This window comes from Neopsephotus bourkii, unplaced genomic scaffold (genome assembly GCF_033783945.1).
Source record: "Neopsephotus bourkii isolate Nb327-2 ecotype Australia unplaced genomic scaffold, CSIRO-AGI_Nbou_v1 NB_1663, whole genome shotgun sequence".
Classification (NCBI taxonomy): domain Eukaryota; kingdom Metazoa; phylum Chordata; class Aves; order Psittaciformes; family Psittacidae; genus Neopsephotus; species Neopsephotus bourkii.
In genome coordinates, this window is record NW_026902137.1 from 2762418 (window position 1) to 2787202 (window position 24785).

At 41.5% G+C, this 24785-nt stretch overlaps 1 protein-coding gene across 4 annotated transcripts in view; it reads right to left on the minus strand.

The window, feature by feature from the left end:
- Positions 1-24785, minus strand: part of PHACTR3 (phosphatase and actin regulator 3) — a 110763-nt gene that overhangs the window by 36201 nt on the left and 49777 nt on the right. The window contains exons 2-7 of one of the 4 annotated variants that reach the window (XM_061375678.1): positions 14923-15078; positions 13942-14025; positions 9764-9946; positions 5010-5213; positions 1220-1484; positions 15-262 (exon numbers count right to left, since the gene is read on the minus strand). In XM_061375678.1, the coding sequence (XP_061231662.1) occupies positions 15-262; positions 1220-1484; positions 5010-5213; positions 9764-9946; positions 13942-14025; positions 14923-15078 (1140 nt within the window). Of the gene's footprint in view, positions 1-14; positions 263-1219; positions 1485-5009; positions 5214-9763; positions 9947-13941; positions 14026-14916; positions 15079-24785 lie in introns of all 4 variants that reach the window. The other 3 variants (XM_061375679.1, XM_061375680.1, XM_061375681.1) reach the window with 3 other exon arrangements.

Consider the following 24785-nt stretch of genomic DNA (forward strand, 5'->3'; position numbering starts at 1 on the left):
GTGACTTTCCTTACCAGAAATAATGGAGTCATTCAAAACTTCCTCATCCTGATAAAAAACAGAATCTTCCGTGAGCTCTGAGTTCATGATCATGTTTTCTTTGTTCTCATCCGACTCTTTCACTGAGTTCCGCTTATTTTCTGAATCACTGCTGTAACTCAGGGAGTTCTCCTTTTCTTTGTTGCGCTCAATGCTAGACGTTCTGGATGGACGGACATCCACTCTTTTTTTTGGAGAGCCTTTGCTTTCTCTTCCATGGAAGCTGTGGGTGGAAGGTGCACAGCCGTTTTATTGCCATGGTAGGAACTTATCTTTACATGAGAATGAGCAGAATGTCTTGTAAGTTAAAAAGGCCAGGGCAGAGAATTCAACATGGGACAACATGGATGGCATTCTCAAAACTCTGTTGAGAATGGCTCCTGCAGATCTACTTTCCTGTCTCTATCATAAAAATAAGGTATGGAAGGGTGCTAGTGAATTTCTTTGATATATAGCCACATGCTACACTGTACTGATTAAAAAAAGCCACACAGCACATCCTTCTAATGTAAAACTTACATGGCATGAAATATTACTGGTCTGTTAAGATCATGACAAAGGTTTAATGGGGCTGGAAATGATATTGTATGAATCTGTTCCCCATGGAAATAGCTGTTATGGAATTAAGAAATGTTACCAACTTAACTCCAAAGCTGGAATGGAAAAGGTTATCTCTGTTCTCCTCTAATATACAGGAGGGCTTCTAAGGAAAACCAGACAAAGGGCTCAATGTACTCCCACACAGGCATTTGCATTAAAAATGGATACCGTATGTGCTCATATATAAGCCCAGAGACATATACTGAAATAGTAGCATTTGCCACATGCAAAATGCTCATATGTAGAGCAGGATATGCCTTACCTACTCTAATTTGCTACCTTGTGGGGAGATTTTCTTTTGCAGTAGGTCAAGGATTATCAAATTATTCTAGCTGTTTGAAAACCTACTTCCATGTCACAGTAACCTTCTTATAAAGGAAGAACACATTTTGGAGGTAACTACCAAATTAAGCACTTGGATCATGGATGGATGTTCAAAGTAGTGACATCAAGGAGAAGGCAAACTCAAGCTGTAGGAGTAAATAAAACGCTAATAACAGGGTAGGAACATTTACCAAGAAAAATGATTTAGTGGAATGGCTCTCCTCATGCACCCCTATAGCCAAGAGGCTGTAGGTACCTGTCCTGACGGTGTTTGGTGGCCAGAGCCCTGTGGAGTTCTTCAATGACTCTGCTGGGAGGTAAAGGCAGGTGGACGGCAGCCAGGTGAGGGGAACCGGTTGGTGTTGTTACCTGTCCTCTGACATGGGGATCTGAACTTTTCTGGCCAGAGGGGTGGAAGAGGGCAGCTTGTCCTGAGATTTGGGAGGAGCCAACAATGACATAATTCTTCAGGATGGTAGAAGGAGGAGATTTCATGGCAGGGTCATCTATTTCACTTCCTGCTGTCAAAACAAAAGAGGGGAAGAGGTTGTACAATGCTTCTTAATTTTTGGCACATAGAGTTTGCACTGAAATTAATTTGTTGTGTTGAACAGATGAAATGGTCATGTTTGTTCCAGCTAGGAGGTAACTGGTTAAGCTGAGTAACTCTCCCTATTCAAAAGGCTCATACGACACAGATCCAAATCATTCATCTAGCAAAACAGATGTCTCCCCCATTTCCTGTCTTTCCCACTTTATCAGATTCTCCCTTTCCCTAGCCCACCACTGAATTTTTGAGTGCCAGCACTGTTCATCCTAATCACCAATGGCTTGTGCTGCAGTAGGTTCCCAGTCTAGCACTTTCGCTGCTGGACTCTGTCAAGACTGCATTAAAATTTATGCACTCTGATTCTCAGTCAGGACAAAATGTACCAGTGTCTATTATCTGCTTCTCTGATTGCTGCACATCTTGGACCGCTGGCTTTCACATGCCAGCTGAGGAAATGCCAAAATCATTATCATATGAGGATAATGTTTGCATAACAAACATTGGCAAATGAAATCTGAAGGAATGATGTGGTATTGAGCTTTAAGATGAAAAAGGAAAAGTGGGGAAATCTAATTTTTTACCCCCATACTCAGATGTTTTTTATGCAATCTGAGCATTTTATTGGAACTTAGACTTTGATATATACCTTTCTCTAGCACCTGAGTCCAAAACACAGTTGACATTTCCCTGGTTGTAAATTGGGTAGTTTCATGCTCTTAAGATAAGTGAACATCTGGCCTGAAAAAGAGGCTGATTAGTTTTCCTGTTGTGTGCTTCTCTTCCCCTTTCCCCTACATCTCCAGCCAAAGGCTCTGGCACACAGCGTTGTTTACACCAGTAGCTCAGTCTGGGTGTAAAAAGGCAGTGCGGGTGCTTCATACAAGGTATTTCTTTTCTCTTATTGCCACCTGGTGTTTAAAACAGGAATTTAAACTGACACAGCTTGAACAGCTGTTGTGCAAACTTGATTTCACAGCTAATTTTCACTTTTTTTCACATTAGTTTTGAGATAAATCCTTCAGTTCATAGCAGAGAAAAACTTCTGCTCAGTCCAGGATTATCCTGAAATACCCGTGTAAAATGCCTTGGTTCCTATTAGCAGGAAAAATTACTTACTAGAAAACTGATATACAAATGTAGGTTTGAGTATTAACTTCAGTTATTAAATATTTCCTCTCAGACCCTGCATAACGGTTCCTTACTACATGTCTTTTCCTAAGTTCACTGCTGGAAATCTGGTCCAGCTCCATGAGGGCAGTGCTGCAAACAGAGAAGGCAGTGGAGGCTGGGTAGCAGAATTACTGAGGACAACAGCAAACGTACAAGTAGGAAGAAGAGCTCCTTTATCTATAGCCAAAATCAGACATCTGAGAATGACAACACTAAGCCTGGTCTTTATTTCGCATCCATGGGGTGAGGAAGTGAGCATCCTTCAATGAGGAGAGTTGCATCCACCATAAAATCTTCTCCCTTATGCTAAACAAGGTCTAAATTTTTTATTTATTTACTTTTTTTACTTGTTTTCAAAAGGTGTTTTTGCACATTTCTTTCTCTCCAACCCAAACCCAAATCAATGGCCAGAGCTTCATTCATCTCTGCATCCAGGAGGCACTGGAGAAGCTAATCCAAAAGTCACCCTGTTTAAAACCTGAAGTGTCTGAAAGCACAAGGGCATTTCTTCTAGAGTCTTGATACCAAACATGTAGTGTTGGCCGTGAGCCACCTTCCCACCCCAGCGTTTCTTCTGTGCTGATCAGGATGGCTGCTGTAGACCAGAGACAGCCAACCTCCACTGAGCAAATACGGGTTTCGGCACTCAAGGGGATTTTGATTATATGCTACTGTGGAGATGCACAGAGGACATTTATGGTCAATCATTGCCTGTTGAATCATGGCCTGAGGGGATGAAAAAGAAACCCAAAACAAAACAAAAAACCCATCATAAGTCATCTTATGCTGCTGCAGAGTGGCCATGTTTTCTCAGGGCAAGAACCCTGGGTTCAACTCAACCCTAACACAGGATGGGAGGAGACTTTATTTTATCTTTATACTGGCTTATTCCTGGAACAGGTCAAAGGCCTCATTGCATCTTGCGCCAGTATTGAGAATTTCCTTAGATCACACGTTATTTGTCCTGATGGCAGCTGCTCAGTGAATAATCTTGCAAAGTGATGTCTTGGCACCTTGCCCTCTTCCCCCTCTTTGATTAATTGGTGCTTGGATTATTTCTTACTCCTCTAACAGCATCTCTAACATTGTTAAGGGGGCAAAAACTAAACACAGAAGAGCTTTTCAACCTCAGCCTGTTCACATTGCAAGCTGGAAGGGGCAGGCTAGAGCCTGCCTGATAGCACAAAATATTGAAGCAATCTGAACAGCAGCTCCCAAGGAGCATTCTGATACCATTTTGAATCCAGATCCCACTTAAGGTCTTACAGCTTTTAAGCATGGGAAAAATTTGAATATTTTCCATGAGGAAACAAATACTTGTAATTTTCCTCAAAAAAGATGTAATCCCTGATATTTTCTATGAACCCTAGTGGTCAGATCACAATAACCTTCTGATATTTTATTTCCTGGTGACTTTGAAAACCCTATTATTGTTTGTTTGTATTGTATTTGTACTGTTTGAAAAACCCAATTTATTGTCCCAGTACATGAGTGTGGATGCAAATCAGGGTTGAGATAATGGCTGTCATTTTAAAGTCTAAATATCCAAGAGGTCTGACATTTTGATGCAAGGACTTGATTATAATTGCAATAAGGCCCTTTTAACTGCTTTTACCATATGTAGGGGTCCCAAAATTGGAACAAACTAAAATCATACTAATTTTAACACCCTTTCTGCAGTGCCAGAATGTTGGAAAATGTAACAACATTGACAACACATTAGAAAAATCAAGCCCAGAGGAACTGCTCTTGAAGCATTCCATGAAGTCTGGCATGGAGGATTGCTTTGTGGGACCCAGGTGTATCACTTAGGTGTGTTCTGGGTAACTAGACCAGATTTCATAGGTCAAGTTTAGACCTAGCCTAGAGAGCAAACCCTTCAGGCAGAAATCTCTACAGAACCTATTGACTGGAACTTGATTTTGGCTGTTGTACTGCTATCCAGCGGGAGTCTAGGTAATGAAAACATTTAAGTCTTCCTTGTATTTTATGGCATATCAATATGAGCATCTGATTCAGCATATGTTTGCAGTTGACTTGATTTGTTTTACATGTGTTTATTGCAATAGACTCACAATAAATAATCCCCTGAGAGATTCAGGTGAATATGTGAAGTACAAAGATCAGTGCGTTATTATTGGGCAACTGGACCACTCGGTTCATGGAAATCGTTAGTGTTCTGCTCACTTGATAGAAGTAGCCTGATTCACAGCAGCTTGTGGGATTAAGCTTAAAAAGGATGTGAGAAAAAAAATGATACACTGTGCTGTGTAGGTGAACACCACAGAAGGGATGAGAAAGTCTGTATTGACCAGTAATGACTGACCTGTTCCGCTTTTTGTGATTTTGGAGATTGCCTTCGGCAGTGGAGCTGGGAGCAGCGGAGGGCTGGGAAGCTGTGCTGGGTTTCTTTCCATCTGTTTCTGTGGGGAATCTGTGGATTCAGATACAAGTAAGGCTTGTGGACTGTCTTCAGATGCTGGCAGGCTGGCATCTTCTAATTCTTCTGTGGGTGCTGAAGGTTTCTTGGCTAGTAGGAAGATGAGTAAAATTAATGGAACATGAAGTTAATAATGATAGGCTGGGGGCCAATGCCAGGAACAGTCAGAAAAACAGAACACATGACACACAGATAGAAACACTTCTCTTCCATAGTGAAAACAATTATTGTGTGAAATAGCCAACCAGCCAAGGCAGGTGAAGAATGAGGATATTGAAGAAATGTTGGTTTTGATGTTGCTGAGAAAACTGCTGAGCTTCCCTTACTTCCCTAAAGCCTTTTTCCCTTTTTTTATTTTTGTTTTTGTTAATAATGAAGACAGCAAGGCAAAGCAAGTTTTGAGAACTGCAGTGAATTTTCTTACAGCATGCAGCTGCAGTGGCACAGTTACTGAGTGAATACTCTTCTATGCTATGAAAACACAGCCAAAGGGCAAAGAGTATCAAACCGGGAATACTACAGAAAAGCTGACTTTCCAATTGTTTATAGTACACGTTTATTTTCACAGTTTAATTTTTGTCTTATTTAATACATGACTTCAGCTTGCATCCTAAGTCTTCTCTTACTGTATCTGACTCCAGAACAGTTGAGTCTTTCCTGAGATTAAAGCTGATAACCAAGAAAAGCCATAAAAAAGATTTGCCGTTGGATCTCAGCAGCTAGTGAGGAACAGAGCATTAGTGAAGTGCTTAAGAAAAACTTCAGTCACCAAAGAGATGGTGAAGCAGTGGCTCATCCTAAAAGATGATAAAAGCACTTAGCTCTTGAAGTTAGTGCAGGCTGAGTCACTGAGCAGTTCATCAGATTGACCTGGCTGTGATGCAGGCACATGGGAATAGACCCAGAAAGGCATGAAGCTGAAGCTTCATAGGTAGGATTTCAGTGATGAAGTTCAGGATTAGCATCCTTGAATTCTGCTCGAGTACCTTCTGACTCTGGCAGTGCTTAAACTCACATATCTCCTCACTATTTGACTTTCCCACTCTGTTATACATCCTGATCTCTGCCTTGTCATACCCACAGAGAGTCTGAATGCTGACTGTGATCCAGGACCCCAGCCATGGCCAGGCTTTCCACAAACTGCATTCCCAGTGACAACAGGCTCAGTAATAGCCATAAGGGTTATTTTTCCTACCCTAGCAGGTGAAGCACCTATCCAAATGGGGAGATCAGTGTTTAAGCCTCTACTCAGCACAGAATCATAGAAAACTTTGGTTTGGAAGAATCTTTAAAGGTCATTTGGTCAACCTCCTCTGCACTGAGGAGGGGCATCTTCAACTAGACCACATTGCTCAAAGCCCTGTCCAGCCTGACCTTGAATGTTGCCAGGGATGGGCCATCTGCCACCTCTCTGGGCAACTTGTGCCAGTGTTTCACCTTCATTGTAAAAAATTTCTACCTTATACCCAATCTAAATCTCCTCTGTTTTAGTTAGAAACTATTAACCCTTGTCCTATCACAACAGGCCCTGCTAAAACGTTCGTCTCCATCTTTCTTATAAGCTCCTTTAAGTACTCCAAAGGTCTCCCTGGAGCCTTCTCTTTTCCAGGCTGAACAAACCCAGCTCTCTCAGGCTGCCTCCACAGCAGAGGTGCTCCAGTCCATGCAGCACTTTTGTGGCTCCTCTGGAACCAATCCAACAGGTTCACGACTTCCTGTGCTGAGGACTCGAGGGCTGGACACAGCACTCCAGGTAGGGTCTCACCACTGCAGAGCATGACAGTTGTCCATACTGTTTGGGCTGGATAAATGGCAAATGCTAGTCCTCCTAGCATTCTGGATTATCCAGACAAAGCACCTTTCTTCCAAACCATTTTAGGACATCCTCTAAAAATTCACAGCAGTGAGCACCCACAACTGCCATGTCACAAAGTTTTTCTTGGCTCAGTTTTATGTCTTGTTTGGAATATAAACTCTCTCTATTAATGAACATTTGGTATCCTCATGTTCAGAGTGCATGGGGAGGCACCAGAGCACTTAGGCAGTTGGAAACAATAGAACTGCAAGATAATAGCATTTAATTTGTTGACAAACAAATTAATGAGTGTGTCTAGAAGAGGAGGAATGAGTATTTATCATTCAAAAAAGACATGAAAGTAGAATAAATATGCATCATTACCAGGAATTCTTATGAAATTTGGCTTGACAGGAAAGCTGACATAAGTGGTATATGCTGAATTATAGGAAGAAGTAATTTTCTTTTAAATATGCTTCTAGCAAAATGCTTTGTTCCAGGCTGACAACACTTTGTATTTTGTGCCTATTGCATATAAGACAAAATGTGGGATAGAGGAAGAGAAAAATAAAGTCACTAATAGGTTACATTACAGAAAGATCAAGAGCTCCAGTAGACATTAGTAGCTCGATAGGAAAATTAGTCAGATTTGAGTGCATTCCCCTGAGTGGAGCAATCCTTTCTTCTGGCAGTAACTTCTCTGAAATCAGTGACATGAAGTGCTGTTCAGCATGGATGTGGAGGAGCATCTGTATTGGGACCTTTCCTATAGAGAAGGTGGATCCGGAAGTACACTCTGCCTCAGTCAGAATAGATCTATTTGATTCTAAACTCAATCCTATTCTGAGAGTGTATCATAAAACCAGACTGGAGTTATGCACTCTTGTCCAAGGAATGTCCACTTTACATTCCCTGCAAAGAATGGTTTCCTTCTGTTCTTTTCTGTGGCTGTTTCTGGTAACAGCAGCACATTTGGCTTGGTCTGGAGGCAGACCTAAGCCTTGAGTACACAAACCTATTAATAGATTTCATACTGCAGAGAGAATATTATCCTGCTGAAAATATTCCAAGTGCTCGGCATAGACTCCTTGCTGGAGTAGCTAATTATTCATGGAGTGCACTTGTCAAAATGCCATCTCACTGCTAGGTAGAAACCCTCCCCTTGGGACTGCTCCCAAGCCCTTTGGCTAATTTAGGTGGGAAAAACTGCCCTCTTTCTGCCTAGGCTGTTCTTTTTCTGTGTGTTAACCAAACATGAAGTCTACAGGTATTTCCTTGGTTTTCCTCCCCTTCCCTTCCATGACCTTCATCCCACATCTTCAGGATGAAGTATGACATACTGGGTATGCAGCAAATAAATTCGTTTTGTTTCTAGCTGGTCAAATATCCATATGAATTCTGAAAAGCTGCCTCCTGCACTGAGCCTGGATTGAACCCAAGGACAAATGTTATGAAAGGCTCAACATTATAGTAAACTTAGCAATAGACTTTGAATGGATTTTGCCTCAGTTTTTAGGGTGATGCAAAACCAAACACAGCCATAGAGTTTAAAGAGAAAGAAAACAGCATTAAGGGCATGTATTAATAGAGGCTGTCTATGCCCAATTGTCTATTTTTCTGCTCTATTTTAAGAGGCAAAAAAGAGGATAAATCTTTAGAAGCCCATGTACTGTGCTTTGGGATATTTCATGATGAAATAACACATATAGTTGAAATTAAGAAGGTGATGGGTGACCAAATGGTGGTGTTAAGCTTACAAAAAAAAAAAAAATAATAAAATCCTTGTGATGGGCAAGCATGAGGAGAGATACTTCTGGGGAGACAGAAGAGTTTCTGTTGTCAAAGCAATTCAGAGTGGAGCGGAGCTCCAAATGGACCAGAAGAGCAATATTATATGAAAGCAAAAAGGAACAAAGTTGCATGAGCCATGGGGATGGAAGGGGCAGGAGGAAAAGGAAGTGGGAAAGGATAATGCAAAGAAATGGAAAATGCTCCAAAAAATGGTTTCCCTTCTGAGCAGCTAAAGCTGACTGAGGGTGTAAGCAGGCAGCATTGCTCAGCAAACCACAGCAGGTAGGGGTGGGCTTGGTGAAAGCAAGGGGACCCCAAAGAAATCAGGGCATAGGAGGGTGGGTTGGAGAAGAAAAGGCAACCAGGGCAGATGGAGTTGTTGTAAAGATTGACCAGAGGGCAGGGAGGTCTATAATCACAACATGGCACTCCTCACAAACTAGGATAAAATGTTACCTCTGCAGCTTTGCATTGCTTGCTTGTCAGGAAGCGAATAGAAACCCTTCAGCTGCTGCATGGCACCTGGCTGTTCTGGTCCTAAGGGACTGCTGGCATGGATGAGTTCTGCTGGAGCACAGTTGCATGAAAGGAGCTTTGGCTACCTTACCTGTGCTCCTGATATTGAGCTTCACTGTTATTTGCAGCATATTGTAGACAGGATGATGGTATGGACAGCGTGAGCTGTGTATTGACATTGTTCTCATAAGCCAGGACAAATTGTTTCAGGATTGGCACAAAAGTTTAAGAAATGTTTTTGGGAAGCTTGTTTCATCTCCTCAGCAGTCACTGCTAACACCAAAGGGGCACCATGCCAAGACTGGATTGTCTCATAATCAAACTAATCCCATTATGCCAAGCTTTGTGTGGTCCCTAAGTTTGGTAGCAGTCTCAAATCACTAGCTTTAAGTACTGATTGATAACCTTGTATGGGGTGAGCTGACCCAGGTGCTCTAAGCCTTCAGTGCACTAATGTATTTGACTCCTCATAAAGCAACTTAGCAGAGATATTTTTTAAATATTTTATAGCTTTTTGAAAACATTTTATATCCAATACCTGCATCTTCTTTCAGCTCATCCAAATGCAGCTCCTCACCAAACGAGGGCACAGTCGTCGTGGCTGCTGCTGTACCGTCTTGCTGCACCTCTTCAGAGGCAAGTGCCTGGCATGCAGGAGCTGGAGGGTCACTCTGTGTTGCTCTCGTGGCATCATCACCAGTGCAGGCTTTGCCTTCAGTATCTAAAACACAAAATAATTTAATCATAACTAAACCATGAGCAGTGAAAGCTGAAACTCCCTGTTATCCACTCGTGAAGAGTGAGTCTCAAAGCTGCTAGTGCTCAGGCGATTGAGATTCGTCTTAGAGCAGCACCTGATCTCTAACAATGTTAATAACACCTGTAATGCAAAACTTGTGGAGACCAGCCATTTGGATGCTAATACCTACACAGTTTTCTCAACAGGACACCTCTTTCTGTGGGCATCCAGTAGCCTGGGCAACTGGCCACTGTGCACTGTTTCTTCTGGGAGAAGGGAATTACTGGCACAAGCAGATCTCATGGTGCAGTGTTTTCCCAGGTTGGTCTGACATGTCTGAGTGGTGTCAGGCTCTGTGAATGACACACTGCCATCCAGCAGTGATGCTGAAGCCTTACCAGAGACAACACTGATAGTATACCCTACCAAGCCATAGGTTTTGAACATAGTTTTAGTTACTTGGTTTTGAAAAGCATGTCCTGTGTGATTGAGCTGATCATAAATTCAAATCCTTTCTTGTGTAGACCTAGAAACTGCTCCCTTTGCTTACTCTGAAAGATTTTTGTGCCAGTGATCCCTGCAGCTGTACGCATCTTGATGACTGAAGCTTTTCTAGTATTCTTCTATTCAGGCAAGAGTCCTCAGAATACAAACTATCCTTTAATTCATTACTCTCTCAGAATTTGCAAGATCTACATCACTGCTGCAAACCAAAGCAAGCAATTACTTTCCACTGTAGCCAGGCTCTGTGCTGATGGACATGTCTGTTGTCCACTCCTGACCTTCTCACTTGTATTTTTCAGCCCTAGACACTCCCTTCGGGAAGCTTCTGACAGGGCTTATGTTTTCTTGCAATGATATCATGACAAGTTTCTTAAACATTGATTTAAAATAGCTAGCATTCATAGCTACCCCTTTTTAATACTACTTGGACAATCTGCAGGGTAATTTATTGAGCTGTTGGGTAAGGGTATCAGATTTTGGCCCAGAGATGCTGCGGAAGGGCTGCAGTATTTTTGTATGCTGAGCTCACTCAGTCTGCCTCATAATCACGTTTGGTGAAAAGTTACTGTTCTTAAAATAGTCCTTGCAGTAGCACAGTTGCTATGATACAGGGAAGGGGAGGGGGAAAAAGTTCATGCCTACATTTCAGCTCATTGTGAAGGCAGCCTATACATAATCATGGGTGCATTAACAGCTGGCTGCACTATTTGACAGGCAGTCCTTATCTCTTGGCTATGTCTGACCAGTTTAGTGCTCACAATGAGGAGAAATACTGGGAGAAGCACCCTAATATTTTCAAGGTAACTCTACTTTGCATGTTGCCCACATCCTTGGAAGGGCAAGCTGCTGGCAGCAGTGCTACAGCAAAACTGCAGTCTGAGACACAAATTCCTTCAGATCCCTGGCAATGGAAAGTGTAATGACTAAAGAAGTAATGATAGGCAAAAACCAGCCTTGTTCAAGAATTTCTGTTGAGGAGCATCTGAGACTTACAACAGTGATGTAGCTCTCAGAAATGATCTGTTTCTACTTGGACCAAAGTTTGTGTACTGCTTTAATTGGCAGTGAGTCCCAACACTGTGTTTTAGAGATTGTTTGGGGACAGGAGAAAGCACAGACCTTAGATCCACCAGTAAGGAAAGTAGCAGCATCATCAAGGTATTGTAAAGTAATCAGAACAAGTAGAGCTGTAATTTTATTGGGAATGAATCCCATGATATGCCAAACCCTGCAGCCTGTAACCTCTTAGAGTGCAAGTTGGTTCCCTAGAGTGAAGCTGTATTTCAGGTTCAGTTTTCAAGGGGGAGGTTGGCATTTGCCCCATGTGAGCAGAGCTGGTCCCTCCCAGCTGTGCCTGTGTGGTGTGTCTGGGCAGCCAGGCTTTGGGGTTGTGTGAGGAGAAAGGGTGATGTGACCTGTCCAGATGACTCATCACCAAAGCAAGGATGCTGCAGTTTCACCCTGGGCTGCTCACAGATTGGTGCAGAATCTGCACTAGCTTTCTGGTTTGCTCTGAGCCAAATGGTTCAACTCAAAATGCTGCTTGACAGACCCTGTACTATGACCTGGAATGTGACGCAGCTGTTGTAAATGCATGAAGCTGCTCAGGAGGTTTCTTGGACTGCAGCTGCATCACAGTTTTTGGACTATGTACAAAAGTCAGCAGGGATCGGGTGCTCGGAAGTGGGATAGACCCTGGTGAAACAGAGGGATTTTAGGGTTTTAATGTAGTCTTTTAGCACAGTACTGCTGCTTTGACAGTTGCAACTTACTGGGAAATGAGGATTTAGGCTTGAAACTGCTGTCACTTCAACTCAGTCCAAGTAGGGCACTAATCACTGAGAATTATGTGGGTCAGTTTTTATTCCAGTTAATATGCTGCTTCTACTAATAATATAATAAAATAACCCCGGAGATTCACTACATTCTGTAAAGAAAAATAACTTGCAGGTGGCTAGAATGTCCTTCAGCTGGCTGTTGCCCATTCTTTCTAGGCAGCAGGGTGGTACTCAAAGGTTTGATGTTTATAGGAGCTCTGTGCAACTTTACTGCAGGCAGGTAAAGCAGTCTGTTTGCAAATGCCTTTTTTAAAAGCACAGCTTGTCATCCCTCCTCACTGGACTATATGTATTTATTTAAACTATTTAAATTTTATTAAAATGATCTTGCAATTTAGGACCATCCGTTTTCCTCTCGGATCTTTAGGCAGCAAGAGACTTTATTGATTCAGTATTATTGACTTTGAATGTGCTCTATGGAGTTTTTACTGTTCTTTTCTTCAAATTAATGGGATATGGGAAAATTGCATACTTCTAGTAGAAATGGGGTGTATTTTTCTATCCAATAGTGCTGAAATGCTAATAAGGCAAACAGTTATCTAGAAATATGAGAGACATAAAGAGTTCAATGGACAGGAGTTAAAAATGAGCTTTCTAAAAGCTTCCATTTTAGAATAAGACGATGGTTTAATAATTATATTTTTTATTTGAACATAAACCTAATATTAAAATAGCTTTAATAAACCAATATAAAATTTGCTTTACAGCAATGAAAAAGAATCGTGTTTCAAATGCTCTTTTTCTGACGCTTCAGTTGCTCGGTTACACTCCAGCATAGCATTGCTGAGTATTGTCCCACAGGCTATTTATAGTCATGACATTTGTTTTATACAAAGAAACTCAATTATTAGTTTCAAAGAACATAATTTCTATCTATCGGATTGGTCAAACTCAAAAGGCCAGTCTTCCTTCATGACAGTACTTTCCACTATGAAGTTTTCAAAGTAAAGAGGAATTTCTACTGTATTTCTCTGTTTAGGTGGAAATGGCAATCGGGATGTTGTCCATAGCACTGGCAGCTCGCTTGGTCTTGCAGAATAGTCACCCAGATCTCTGTCTCTCTTGAGCATCTGTCAAGGCTGTGGGATATAAGGAACCAGAGCCCTTTGTGCCTGTTTCTGACACTTTATCGTCTTTCATTCAGTGACTTCTGCTCAAACTGGTTTGTACTCAGTAAAGCTTTAAAATGACACTTTGAAATGCTTCTGTTTAAATGAAAACCAGTCAGAATGGTAATACATTTTGTCACAAACTTGTTTTACCAGAAAGACAGCTGAAAACATCAGATTAGTATCATTTCATGAGGGTAGGATTTGTGAGTTGTACATGTTAGCTGAATGCATCTGTACGTTTAAGTTTATATTTATACCAGCTTTAGCTGACTTTCTGGCAGTAGGATTTAGCTTAAAATACATATCAGCTCAGCTTGCAATATGTATAAATCAGGCAAAGATGGAGTTGCATTTAAGATGATAAACCATCATAAGTTAAACTAAATGGGGGAGGAATTGGAAGATAGACATGCTTAACTCAGATACTAAACGTTCCTCTCTGTTCAGACTGAAGGTTTTCCTTTTGCAACTGTGTGTTTCCTGAAAAACAATCCAATAAAAAAGATGAAGAAGTTTTACTTACCTTGTTCCATCATCTCCAGAAGACCTTTCTTAATGAGCTCATCCCGACCTTGTCGTGCTGTCTTCTTCTCCAGCACTGCACAAAGTAGTAGCATAACACAGCACCAGTTAACAACAGAGTACTCATGTAATGGAGTGAGAAAGATGCAATGTGGAAAAAATTCCCTCTTGTCTCAACTACTGTGTGCTTGGAAAAAAGAGCAAGGATTTTGTTTTGGGGAGCATGGACTGATCAGCCTGTTTGTGCCTTTTCCTTTGTTAAAACAGTTGTAAAATCACACACATGTAGAGATGAGATTTGTGATCTAACCCCCTGTCTGATCACACTGAGTGAAGAGTAATGGGGATATTAGAGCCTTCATGCTGTTTAATATGGCACATTGGAGCTGCATCAGGAAGCAGTGTCCTTTACTCTGACACTCCATGGGATACGGGGGCAAGTGAAGGGAATTGCACCATCCTACCTTAGGAAAAGACAATGAGTTTGTCTCCTTCCTGATCTCCTGGGACATCCCTGGAAACTAGTGAGAAGACGCAGTGCTGTGTGATGGGCTCCCTCACTGCAGAGACAACTGCTTGAGGGAAGGTATTTTACACGCTGTAGCTCCCTCCTGTCACTTTGCATAATGTTATTATGACCTATATACTCTTCTTACCTCAAATAAAAGGGGTGATGGTACTTAGGGCCATAAATATAGCCTATTTTAGTGACAGGACAGCCCATGAAAAGCAGCTTGTATTGAGGCTTGGGCTTCACTCTTGTATTTTGACCTTTTCTTCTAAATGTACTGTAGCACATTATAGAGGAAGTCAGCCTATATGGACTCTTTCTAGCCTTAAGCATTATTAATGTGTAACATGCTGAAATCTGTGAATTAGGTTTAGATTAAGTCACTATTAACACTTCCTATGTAAGCAAATCTCACCCAGGATAGGCTCTGCTGTGTGCAGCACCAGTCTCCTGTTCTCATCCTACCTGCAGATGTCTGCTTTAGCTTCTCGTTTTTCTTTTTCCGCCACTTCCATGGTTTGAAGATCCTGCCCAGTGTTGCCAGCTTGCTGTTCCTCCGCACTGGTGGAGTTCGAATCCCTGAGACCAAGTAGTCAGAACGCACTGCAGGGGACTGCTCCATCTCATCTGAGAAGGGAAGAGAGGAAAGCCCAGCTGTTAGACAAAAAACTCCAGCAGAGACTTCAAAAGGGGAGGCAAATGGAGGCCCACCAGCTACCAAGCATTCAGTCTAGTCACCAAGATAAGCAATGCAAGAGTGTGAAAGTCTCTGCATTGCTGGAGCCAGTAGCCAGGCTGAGAGGTGTTCAACATCACTGTGCCAGCGCGGTGCTTCCTACCATCTGCTCTCTTGACTCAGCCCTTGCACAGTACCTGTCTGGATGCCAAATATTTCAGTATCATCTCCACTGCTGCCATCCCTCATGGATTAATCAGGCCCACAGAGAAGAGGATGTGCTGAATTTGTACACCCTATCCTTTATTCCATCACTTTCCTACTTTTGCCCATGCATGGTACTCTTCCTCCCAAGGGCTGTGTGTAACTGCATTACAGCTTTCTGAAACATGGAGAGCTGAGATCTCCCAACAGCTCTCACAGAAGCAGATGAAATTTAACACATCTGTAAATCAGGCCCATGTGGCTCCAGTTAATCACGTAAATGTAATGTTCATTTAGAAAAATTTAGACCTTTCTGCAAAGCTGAGAGCAAGTGTGAGAAAGCTCAGGTCCCTTCTGGATTCCCAGCTTCCAGTCCTGCTCTCAGGCCACAGGACATTGCTGCCTTTTAAATGAACTTTATTCACATAAGCTAACACAGAGCACACTGACTGGTGTGAGCTCATGCAAATCTTTTACATAAGAATAGTCTGTTTGATACATGGTATGTAAGTAAAATCTTAGAATTGTTGTGAAAATGTTTTCCTTGAGGAAGCTAAAGGGAAAATTCATTCCCTTTTTTTTCCAGCCAACCCACAGGAATTCAGAGATAATGCTTCAACTCGAAAAGCAATTTAGGTGTTCTTAATATTTTGTCTTGAAAACACACTATAAGTTTTTCTTGCACAAAACAATACATAGTGACTATTCACAGTTGTGTGCTAGCCAGTACCATGAAAGAAAGTAGCACAGTTCCATAAATGGGGTTATTGATGTCTCTACTGAGATTTGTATTTGAGCAGCATAGTGATTGTTACAAGAGAAGCTGCCATCAGGCATGCTACATGAATAAAATCTCAATGGCAATTTGTGTTTTTTTCCACAATCAGTTGCGACTTAAATGAGCAAAGTGGAGCTATGTACATGTACATTCCCAAGTAATTTCTCACTGGAACAACAACATATATCATAAATTGCTGTATGATTGCAACATAAAAACTGTATGGCATCTTCTAGGCTTTGTTTTTAAGTGATCAGGGTGAAAATGCTTAAATTGCAGCATGGAGGTGGGAATTTCCAAGTAAACAGGAAACAATTTTTGGAAGATTATTAAACACAGCAGGGGAACGAAAACATTCCTCCTCTTCCATTTAATTTTGAAAATGCTGATAATAGAGATGAATCATTCAGTGGAGACAAACTAAAAACTTGGCCACGTGAACCATCAGAGCAGAGAAAAGACTGTACCAATTCCCTCCCTGCACTGTAAATTTCTCTTTCGATGTACTGAATTTAGAGCATCATTTGTCTCATTCCACAGAGTTTAGACCTGGGTTTACTTTAAAAAAGATTTAAAGTGTATGTAAAAATAAGTTTTGACTTTGAAAGAATAGCGGCTACCCAAGGTGATATTTATGATTTATGGTTTGGAGGTCAATACAGAGAGCAGAAACAAGCAATGAGCCTAGCACAGAAGAAGGGCAGCAGCCTACAGACCACAGCTGGAATGCCAAGATATCACACTCCTTTCCTAACTGTGTATTCAGAAATGAGAAGTATTGCAGAAACAACCTTTGAAGAAATAGAGCTACTCTTGATTGCCAGAGATGGCAATAAGAATGGAAAATAGCACAGTAGATCTGCTATTAATTTGCCATTATGATTACTTTAAAGCTGTAATAGAAGCCTCAGAAAATAGCATTTGGTCATTTCTTGTGACATCCTTTGAATGGGAATGGAAATGTTCACAAAATTAGCTTGTCTCAAAAGAGCTGTAAAATCAGACCCTTATCCCTGGAAGCTACAGTGGAGTAGGACAGTCTCAGCTGAGCCATCCTAGTCCTGGCTGTGAGGCTGCACTGCTACTCAAACACTTCTTATCATTCCAGGAATTTCTCAAGCATGTAAGTGAAGATTAAGTAAGAAGCTGATTTAAAGCAGTACCGTGGCAAGTTACTGTTCCTACCGCATTTCATTCAGGTTGTAGGTGCCTGCAAAATGGTTTAGGCATCATCCACATATTTTGTTTAACACTGGTGGCATGACATCATTTTATCCTTTTGGCCACATAGCAGGGGATGTAGACAGAACCAGGAAGCCATTCAATCTCAAACCTGTATGTCTCTAGCACTTTATTATCACAGATATTCCCCTAAGAAAGAGAATGGGGAGATACCAAAAAGGCACTACAAATTCCCTGAGTGCCCTATAGTGATCAGTGCTTCTGTGGTTTCTACCAACCCTGTCAACTGGGTTTCTTCCATCCCCTGCTGCCCTCTTAGTTGTGGAAATGTAAGGATTTTATGTCTTAGACTTTGGTTACAGGTGAAATAGAGATAGAAATCAAATGTCAAAGAAGGAATAGTAGCTAAAACAAATGCTCTGGTGGAGGTTTTCTTGGTCTTTTAAACTTTATTAATGCTTCTCATATGGTACAGACAGTTCTTAAGCAAATGGTTTTATCACCTGGTATATTCTCACCATATGCAGTTCCTACACTGTGCGTTTGGAGAGATGGACACAAATAAAAATAGATAGAGACTCAGTAACACAGATGTCCTGAAGTCATAAATAACAAGGAAGTGGTCTCACTGGCAATAAGGATCCCAAGAAAGCCCCTGGAGCTCCTCATTTCCAGTCAGTTCATTATCCTTTTTTTCTTGGTTGTGGGTTGGCTGCTTGGGAGATAAGAAGTTGACAGCACAAAAAGCAGTTCCCACGTACAGCAATGAATACCGAAGAAGAAGGAGTGCCTAAATATCAGCCAGTTCCTGAAGCCAACAAGCTGCCAAGACTTGCCAGCCCTCCAACCACTCTGTGAAATATTCAGCACATTTTTGTAATCTGCAGTCAATATTTTAATGATGGTAACTGCTCTGTGCAATACTGCGGTTATTCCTCCCAGAGCCTGGCAGCCTGGGGCCGGGCTGTGCAATCACATAGGCAATGTCTGCAAAATATAAACAGCCAAGAGCCGAATCAAGACTCTCCAAATCAGCAGGGAGAAATGAGCAGCGGCTTAACTAGCTGTGTAAATGGAGAAGGAAGAGGGACAGTCATTATACAGGGTCAAGCGAGCACAAGCTTAACCCACAGCACAGCAACATCACCCTACCCAACACAGGGAGCACAGGCTCTGTGCAGCCATCACTGCTGAGACAGAGTTGGTCCCACGCTGTCCCACAGTTGTTAGCCCTGTGGGGCCAGAGGATTTTGTTCTGAGAGAAGCTGGGTGGCTGTTTATATTGGAATTACTTTCACGTCCCTGCTGTACCCTAGAGGCCAGAGGCTTCTGTGCTGGAGCTCCAGATCCAAACCAAACTCCTCATCTATCACACAGTTGTCAACTGCTCTGTGTGTGTCAAAGGGGTGGAAATCAATGTGGCTGTGCCCCAGCTGAAGATGCTGGGCGAGAGCTTCTTACAGCTAGTTGGGTAGCTTCTAGAGCTCCTAAAATGCTCAGCACTGTGAATGGTTTGATGTCTTAGACATCCCAAACTGGATAAGGGGAGAAGTTCTGACCTGGTGGATATTGCTCTGCAGTACTGCTCTGAGCTGTAGAATAAACCAGGCAACAAAGAGGAAGGAAACAAACCACAGTATTTGGCTGCAGGGTATGACCCCTCAGAAAGTCTGGGCATCTGCAGCTCTTGCTTACATCAGGAGCAGTTGTGGTGATCAGTATTTCTGGAAAATGCCCCATTGCTTGTTTCTTTAGAATACTGTGGTGACATAAATAGACTTCCTGTTAGTGCCTGCTCTGCAGGAACTGTACATGGATTGTGAAGTTTTTCTGCACACAGAAGCTCTTCCGTATACGGATGTCAAATTCTGGCTGTTTTGTCCAGCTTCCCCCAAGGAGTGGGACAAGTTTGCTGTGAAGTTTGTGTCCTGGATGTGTGATGGAAGAGTGCCCTATGCCTGCACGTAGCCTTCATTTGTACAGCAGACGGTCTCAGTGCTGAGGTGATCATGTCTGAGTGATCACAATTTGTGAACTTGAGCATTGGGTTCAGTCAGTTGGGTCTGTTTTCTTGGGTTACTTGTGATGACCAAGAGGCTTGATGCTTCAGTTACTGATTATAACAACTGCGGGCTGCGCTCTGCAGGCTGACGTATGGCAGTTGGGAACATCAGGTATGCAGAGCTGAGTTATACTGACCTTGCCATGGAGCGAGGCTTTAAGAGATTTGGGATACTCTTGTGTGAATATGTGAATTGCAGCAAGGAGTTTATGGGAAGATGAAAGATGCTGAATTTTAATGTGCTGGGGATTTTGGTAACTTAAATTCACAGTAGTAGAAGTTGTGCCTTGCTCAATCCTCTCTGTACACTGGTCGAAGAAGGACCACTGAAAAATCTGCAACCTGCAGGCAGTTTAAAAATAACACAGCAGACAAGAGCTGCAGGCAAATCTGTAAGGGAGGCGTGCTCTGTTTCCTGATGAATTAGTTTGTAATGCAGCTCTGCATGTTTTCCCCTTTATTGTCATTGCGTCTGTGCAACTCAGATACAGAGTTAAAAAAGGAATAAAGGTTCCCTCTGGTCCACTCCAGATGGTATTGACAGTGAGAGGAATCAAAATGACCTTTTTGGCTTTTGGGAGAGAGGTGCCTTTACTACTACCAACTTTCACTGCTGTCTAGAATTACTGCCTATCCCTAACAAGGACAGTAAGGAGGATGTGACAGCAAGAGCTCAGCTGTGAAAGCGTTCATGTCTAGTACTGCTCAGTCCTGAATCATGCAATGCCAGACATGTGTGAGGTGAGCCAAGAAACACCACTTCTCTGCGAAAAGGTGCTCTATACAGATGGGGTGGTCCTTATCTAGTGAGAAAAAACTGCAGAGGAAAGAAGAAAGAAAAGATTGTCTTGGGTATAGAATAAGGACTACCCTGAGCTTTGGGAAGGAGAATTGGCAGCAGGACCAAAGCCCTTTTCTCCTTCTTTCAGCATCCTGAAAGAGGACAAGCTGATCACAATGATTGAATCTGCTGGGTAGGGGTAAATTGTTTGTGTCTAGGAGCCTTTGAATGCTTCTGTTTTGCTCCACAGAAGCAGAATTCAAACTCAAAAGCTTTTTTATTGCACTAGTTAGATGTTTCCTGTGATGGAGCTCTTCCTTGGTTTAAAAATGTTTTCTGTCAACTGCATTTCTGCAGAGATGCTCTGCTTCTTGACTTCTTGAAAGAAAATTGTAGTGGAATGTTCCAGTTTAAGTTTCCATTTCAGTTTTTTGAACATGCAGTATTTTGAATGACTGTTAGAAATTAGAAATTAAAATGAGAAATGAGAAAAAAAAAAAGCTTTTGATGAACTCAAATATATTTTTTGAAGGACTTTGTATTTGAAGCTGTAAGTATTTCAATACTGTTTTGGGCTGGATTGGAAGTATTTAGAGAGTCCTTTGTAAAACAAATCCTAGCTCCTAACAGTTACTTAGAAAAGGCAAGGTGCCTGTAGTATGTTACTGAATGTAATCATAAACTAATTTATGTAACATGGCATAGATTTGTGCTCTGACACATCATATTGTTACATCAGAAAAAAATTGAAATGAAATAGGGAAAACTACAGGATTGAGGTGCAAGTTCAGATATTTACCTATACAAATGTTTAGGTTTCGTATGGTCAACAGTGTAGGTAAAAATGGTTTGAATTCTTATCTCTCTGTTCTCAAAATTGTAACCCTTAATACCCATAATTTCCTGCCATGGATTTCATCTCACCTAACAGTTTAAACTCATAAGAAGCAGATGGATAGTGGGCCAGGTTCATCCACATGAACTGAGTCAACTTGGCGGGGAAAGTCTGTCACGATAAATTTGTGCAGACTTTGGACTCATGGAAGATACATGAAGGCAGGGTGAAAACACTGAGAGAAATGACAGAATGACAAAAGGGAATAGAGTCCTTTATGAGCACTATACCCCAAAACACCTCTAGGTTCAGCTTCCACTGAGCACAGGCTGTTCTTCAGCTGTATTACCTTTCCTTTAGCTGGGTGGTATGAATTCTGATTAGGTTTTTATACTTCCCTGCATGAAAATGCAAGTTACTGTGCTTTCCTTTCTACCTCATGTGGTCTCCAAAGCCTGAGCTTCTATTTTCACTTCATACTCAAATGTTTGCCATGTATCCTTGTTCTATATTTTCTACTGCTCTTTAGTACATTAAATTATGATTTAACATTTTTCTTTAATTAAAGGAGAAAAAAATCCAACAACCTAAAACATAATTTGTGGGTGGCAGGAGGGGGCTGTTCTTGCTAGGGAAGTTTATTTCCATTATGTCATGCTGAGCCTCTCTTCAAAGTATTTGGATTTTAAAACCAGCTTTAGCTGAAATGAACAGGGAAACAGATTATAGTTATCAAAGGAAAGAGAGCAGGGAAGCGGCAACTCCAGCTAAATCTCTTAGATAAAAATACTCTTTATATGCTTGAGATTTGTGATTTCTTCCAGAAAATGTTCCTTCAGGAAGTTGACATATCACCTGGCAGCATTACTGTAAAATGAACCAGGGTGTAAAGAAATTAATCAGGAACCTTTCATGCTTTTGGATCATTGTGTCAAGTTCCAATAGCACTTCCTGTGCTTTACAATGCACAGTGTGACAGTAGCAATTCATTAACAAAATAAATTTTTCTGTGTTTGCATAAATGAACCCACAGCATGCTTTACCTTTGTAAGGAAGAACTAAATAACAGTAAGAAAATTAGACCTATGAAGGATTGCTGTATAAGGACAGTTAATTCAGTTACCTGAGCCTGTACAATATCTTCTTTGGAGAGGGGAAACTTGACATTTGCATGCTTCTCCCCCAGTGTGAGCTTGCTCAGGCAGCAGACAGCGTAGCATCTCCAGAGAGTCACCAAAAATCTATCCAAATGAAGTCAAATGAGTACTGCCTCTGCAGAGGGCCAGAAGCCAGATTGTGCATCAAGCTTTGTCCATCCTGCATCTGCAAAGGGGCTTGTACCACATGTGTGTTACAAATTCCCAGGACTGGGCACTTTCACCAAGCCTCTTGGAGAGATGCTGTTCTGCAGGAACAGGGAGGCCCATTCCCACAGGAATGGCTTGATTTAGGCTTTCCATGCACTCACAGTAGTAAAGCTGTTGCCTGCACTGCAGGACCAGTGTTTCGTCACCTGCAGTTGTTTAATTAGCTGTAGCCTTGCTGCAAACCTGTTGAAAAGATGTTTTTTTATAGCTTCCTCAGGGAGTCTGCAGACTGAAACACACCCTGTGCTGTCTCCAAAAGGCACCTTCAACTCCATTTCACTGCAGCTTATCCCTGATAGCAGTTCCTTTTAGAAGGACATATAACATCCAGGGAAGTCATCAGTGTGAGGGCACGATACTTGTTGATAGGAAACTATGCACTGCTTTTTTCTGGGATTCATGTCTCAGAATTGACCTATTTGGAGATTTTTCTGTTTATGGGAGTCTATGTCTGTCAGGCATACAATCAGCTCTCACTTTATATCCAGCTCAAACTTATATGTTAGAGAAACAATCAATCCTCATGTCCTGTGCACTTTTATGCCCTCGTAATTTAATGCATAATTTCCTTCTTCCCTCAAATGCTCTGCAGCTCTCTGCTGGTCTTCTGTCACTGTTCAGCGCCACTGCTGCCATAGAAAATGTTGTTTCTGCTTTGTGAAACACAGAGCATCTGCCTTTTTTATTGTCTTTTTTTCCCCTTTATCATTCCTGCTGCTTTGCACTTTCACTTTCCTTACAGCTATTGGCAACAATCACACATGAGTCAACAGTCTTTGGTGCATACTCCAGGCCTGCTGTCCAGAACAAGACAGAGATTCAGAAGAAAAAAGTACTTGAACAGCAAAAATAGGATATAAACCAGAACAGCTACAGAGAAAGGTAGATAGAAAACAGGCATAGTGACTGAATTAGACTTTTGCCTAAAGGTTATGTATCCAATTTGGTTCCTTGTAAAACTGCTATAAAGCTGCCAGTGATGTCTACATTTGGTTGGTATGTAAATTGTGGAGCAGGTCATATCACTTGAATGAATGGTTAAACGCTGTCTAGAGATGACTTGGTCTGCTGCACATAGCATTCTGTAAATATGAGACACATGCAGGAAATACTTTGAGGGGAGCATTGTTTGTAAAGATCTATTTATCCCACTATCCACTGGTATTTTCCAAAGAGGCAATTATACTAACGACTCATCAGTCTTCAAAAGACGGTATGGTAGCACAAAGTCTCTGTTGTCCTCAGCATCACTGGAAAGACACACACACATACATACATGAACACAGAGTTGCATCAGAGGTTGCAACATCTGCATGGGCCATGGTACTTCTCAAGTGCTAGATCTTGTGTTAAAAGTGTTAAAGTTAACATTATCTGCTCCTTACCATGGCACTATTTTTAGGTTCTGATAAGGACTTTAAAGCATGGATCTAAAAAAAATGCAGTGTGCTTAACTGTAGAGATCTGGGTATCCTTAGAAAATAATGAGTTTCTGGGAGGTCCTTACTGTTAAAAACTGAGACTCTGCTTCCAAATGATAGGCTCTGTTTAACAGTCTTTGAAGTGCTAATGGAACAGTATGCCTTTTAAAAGGAAATTCTTTACTGGTTGAGGACCAAGAGAAATGCTTGCTTATCAAATTTACTCCAATGATTGTCACTGTTTCTTTGAAACAAGACCACAATCTATTCCTAGTGGAAACTGCAGAATCTTCAGGGCAAGAAATAAAAATGGAAATTACTCAAACTATATAAAGCTATCTCCTCTGCAGCTCTTGGAATGACTGTATTCCAGATTGTTTTCTTCTTGTATTGTAGGAGCTAGGAAAGATAAACTACTGAGTTGTATTGTTGCCCTGAGTAGGAAATAAAAGAATAGAGACAATATCCCACATGGCAACAACAGAATGAGAATTTGGCAGGAGAACAGTGATCTCTGCCCATTAACTCTCCATGTCACCCAGCAGCCAAGCAGGGAGAACAGCTGAAAGTAGCTGCTATTCCTTTTGCTACTCCCATATATTGGCTGTGTCTACATTAGCAAGTAATGCAGCCCATTAGAAGTGGGTCTGTGAACAGCTGGTGCTCAGGACTCATCTTCTGGCATGCACTTGTTAAGTAGTGTGATCTTGTGACTCCAACTTGACAGAGAACGAGCTCTTCCCTTACAATGTGCAAAGGAAACAATATTCTTCTTTAAAACAAAAAGTACCAACCAAACTAAACAACCATCCTTCCAGAAATGAACTATGAACTCCTGTATTTTCTTTCCAGAGGAACGAGAAAGTTCATTACTTCTCTTACTAAATTACAAGATGCAAAAGCCCCTAAACATACATGCAAATTCCTCAGTTGTTGGTATCAAAAGCCCCTAACATTCATCAAGTCTTTGGCTCTTAAATTTTTGTTAAAGTAAAAATTCCCTTGTACCATATTTTAGCCCATATTGC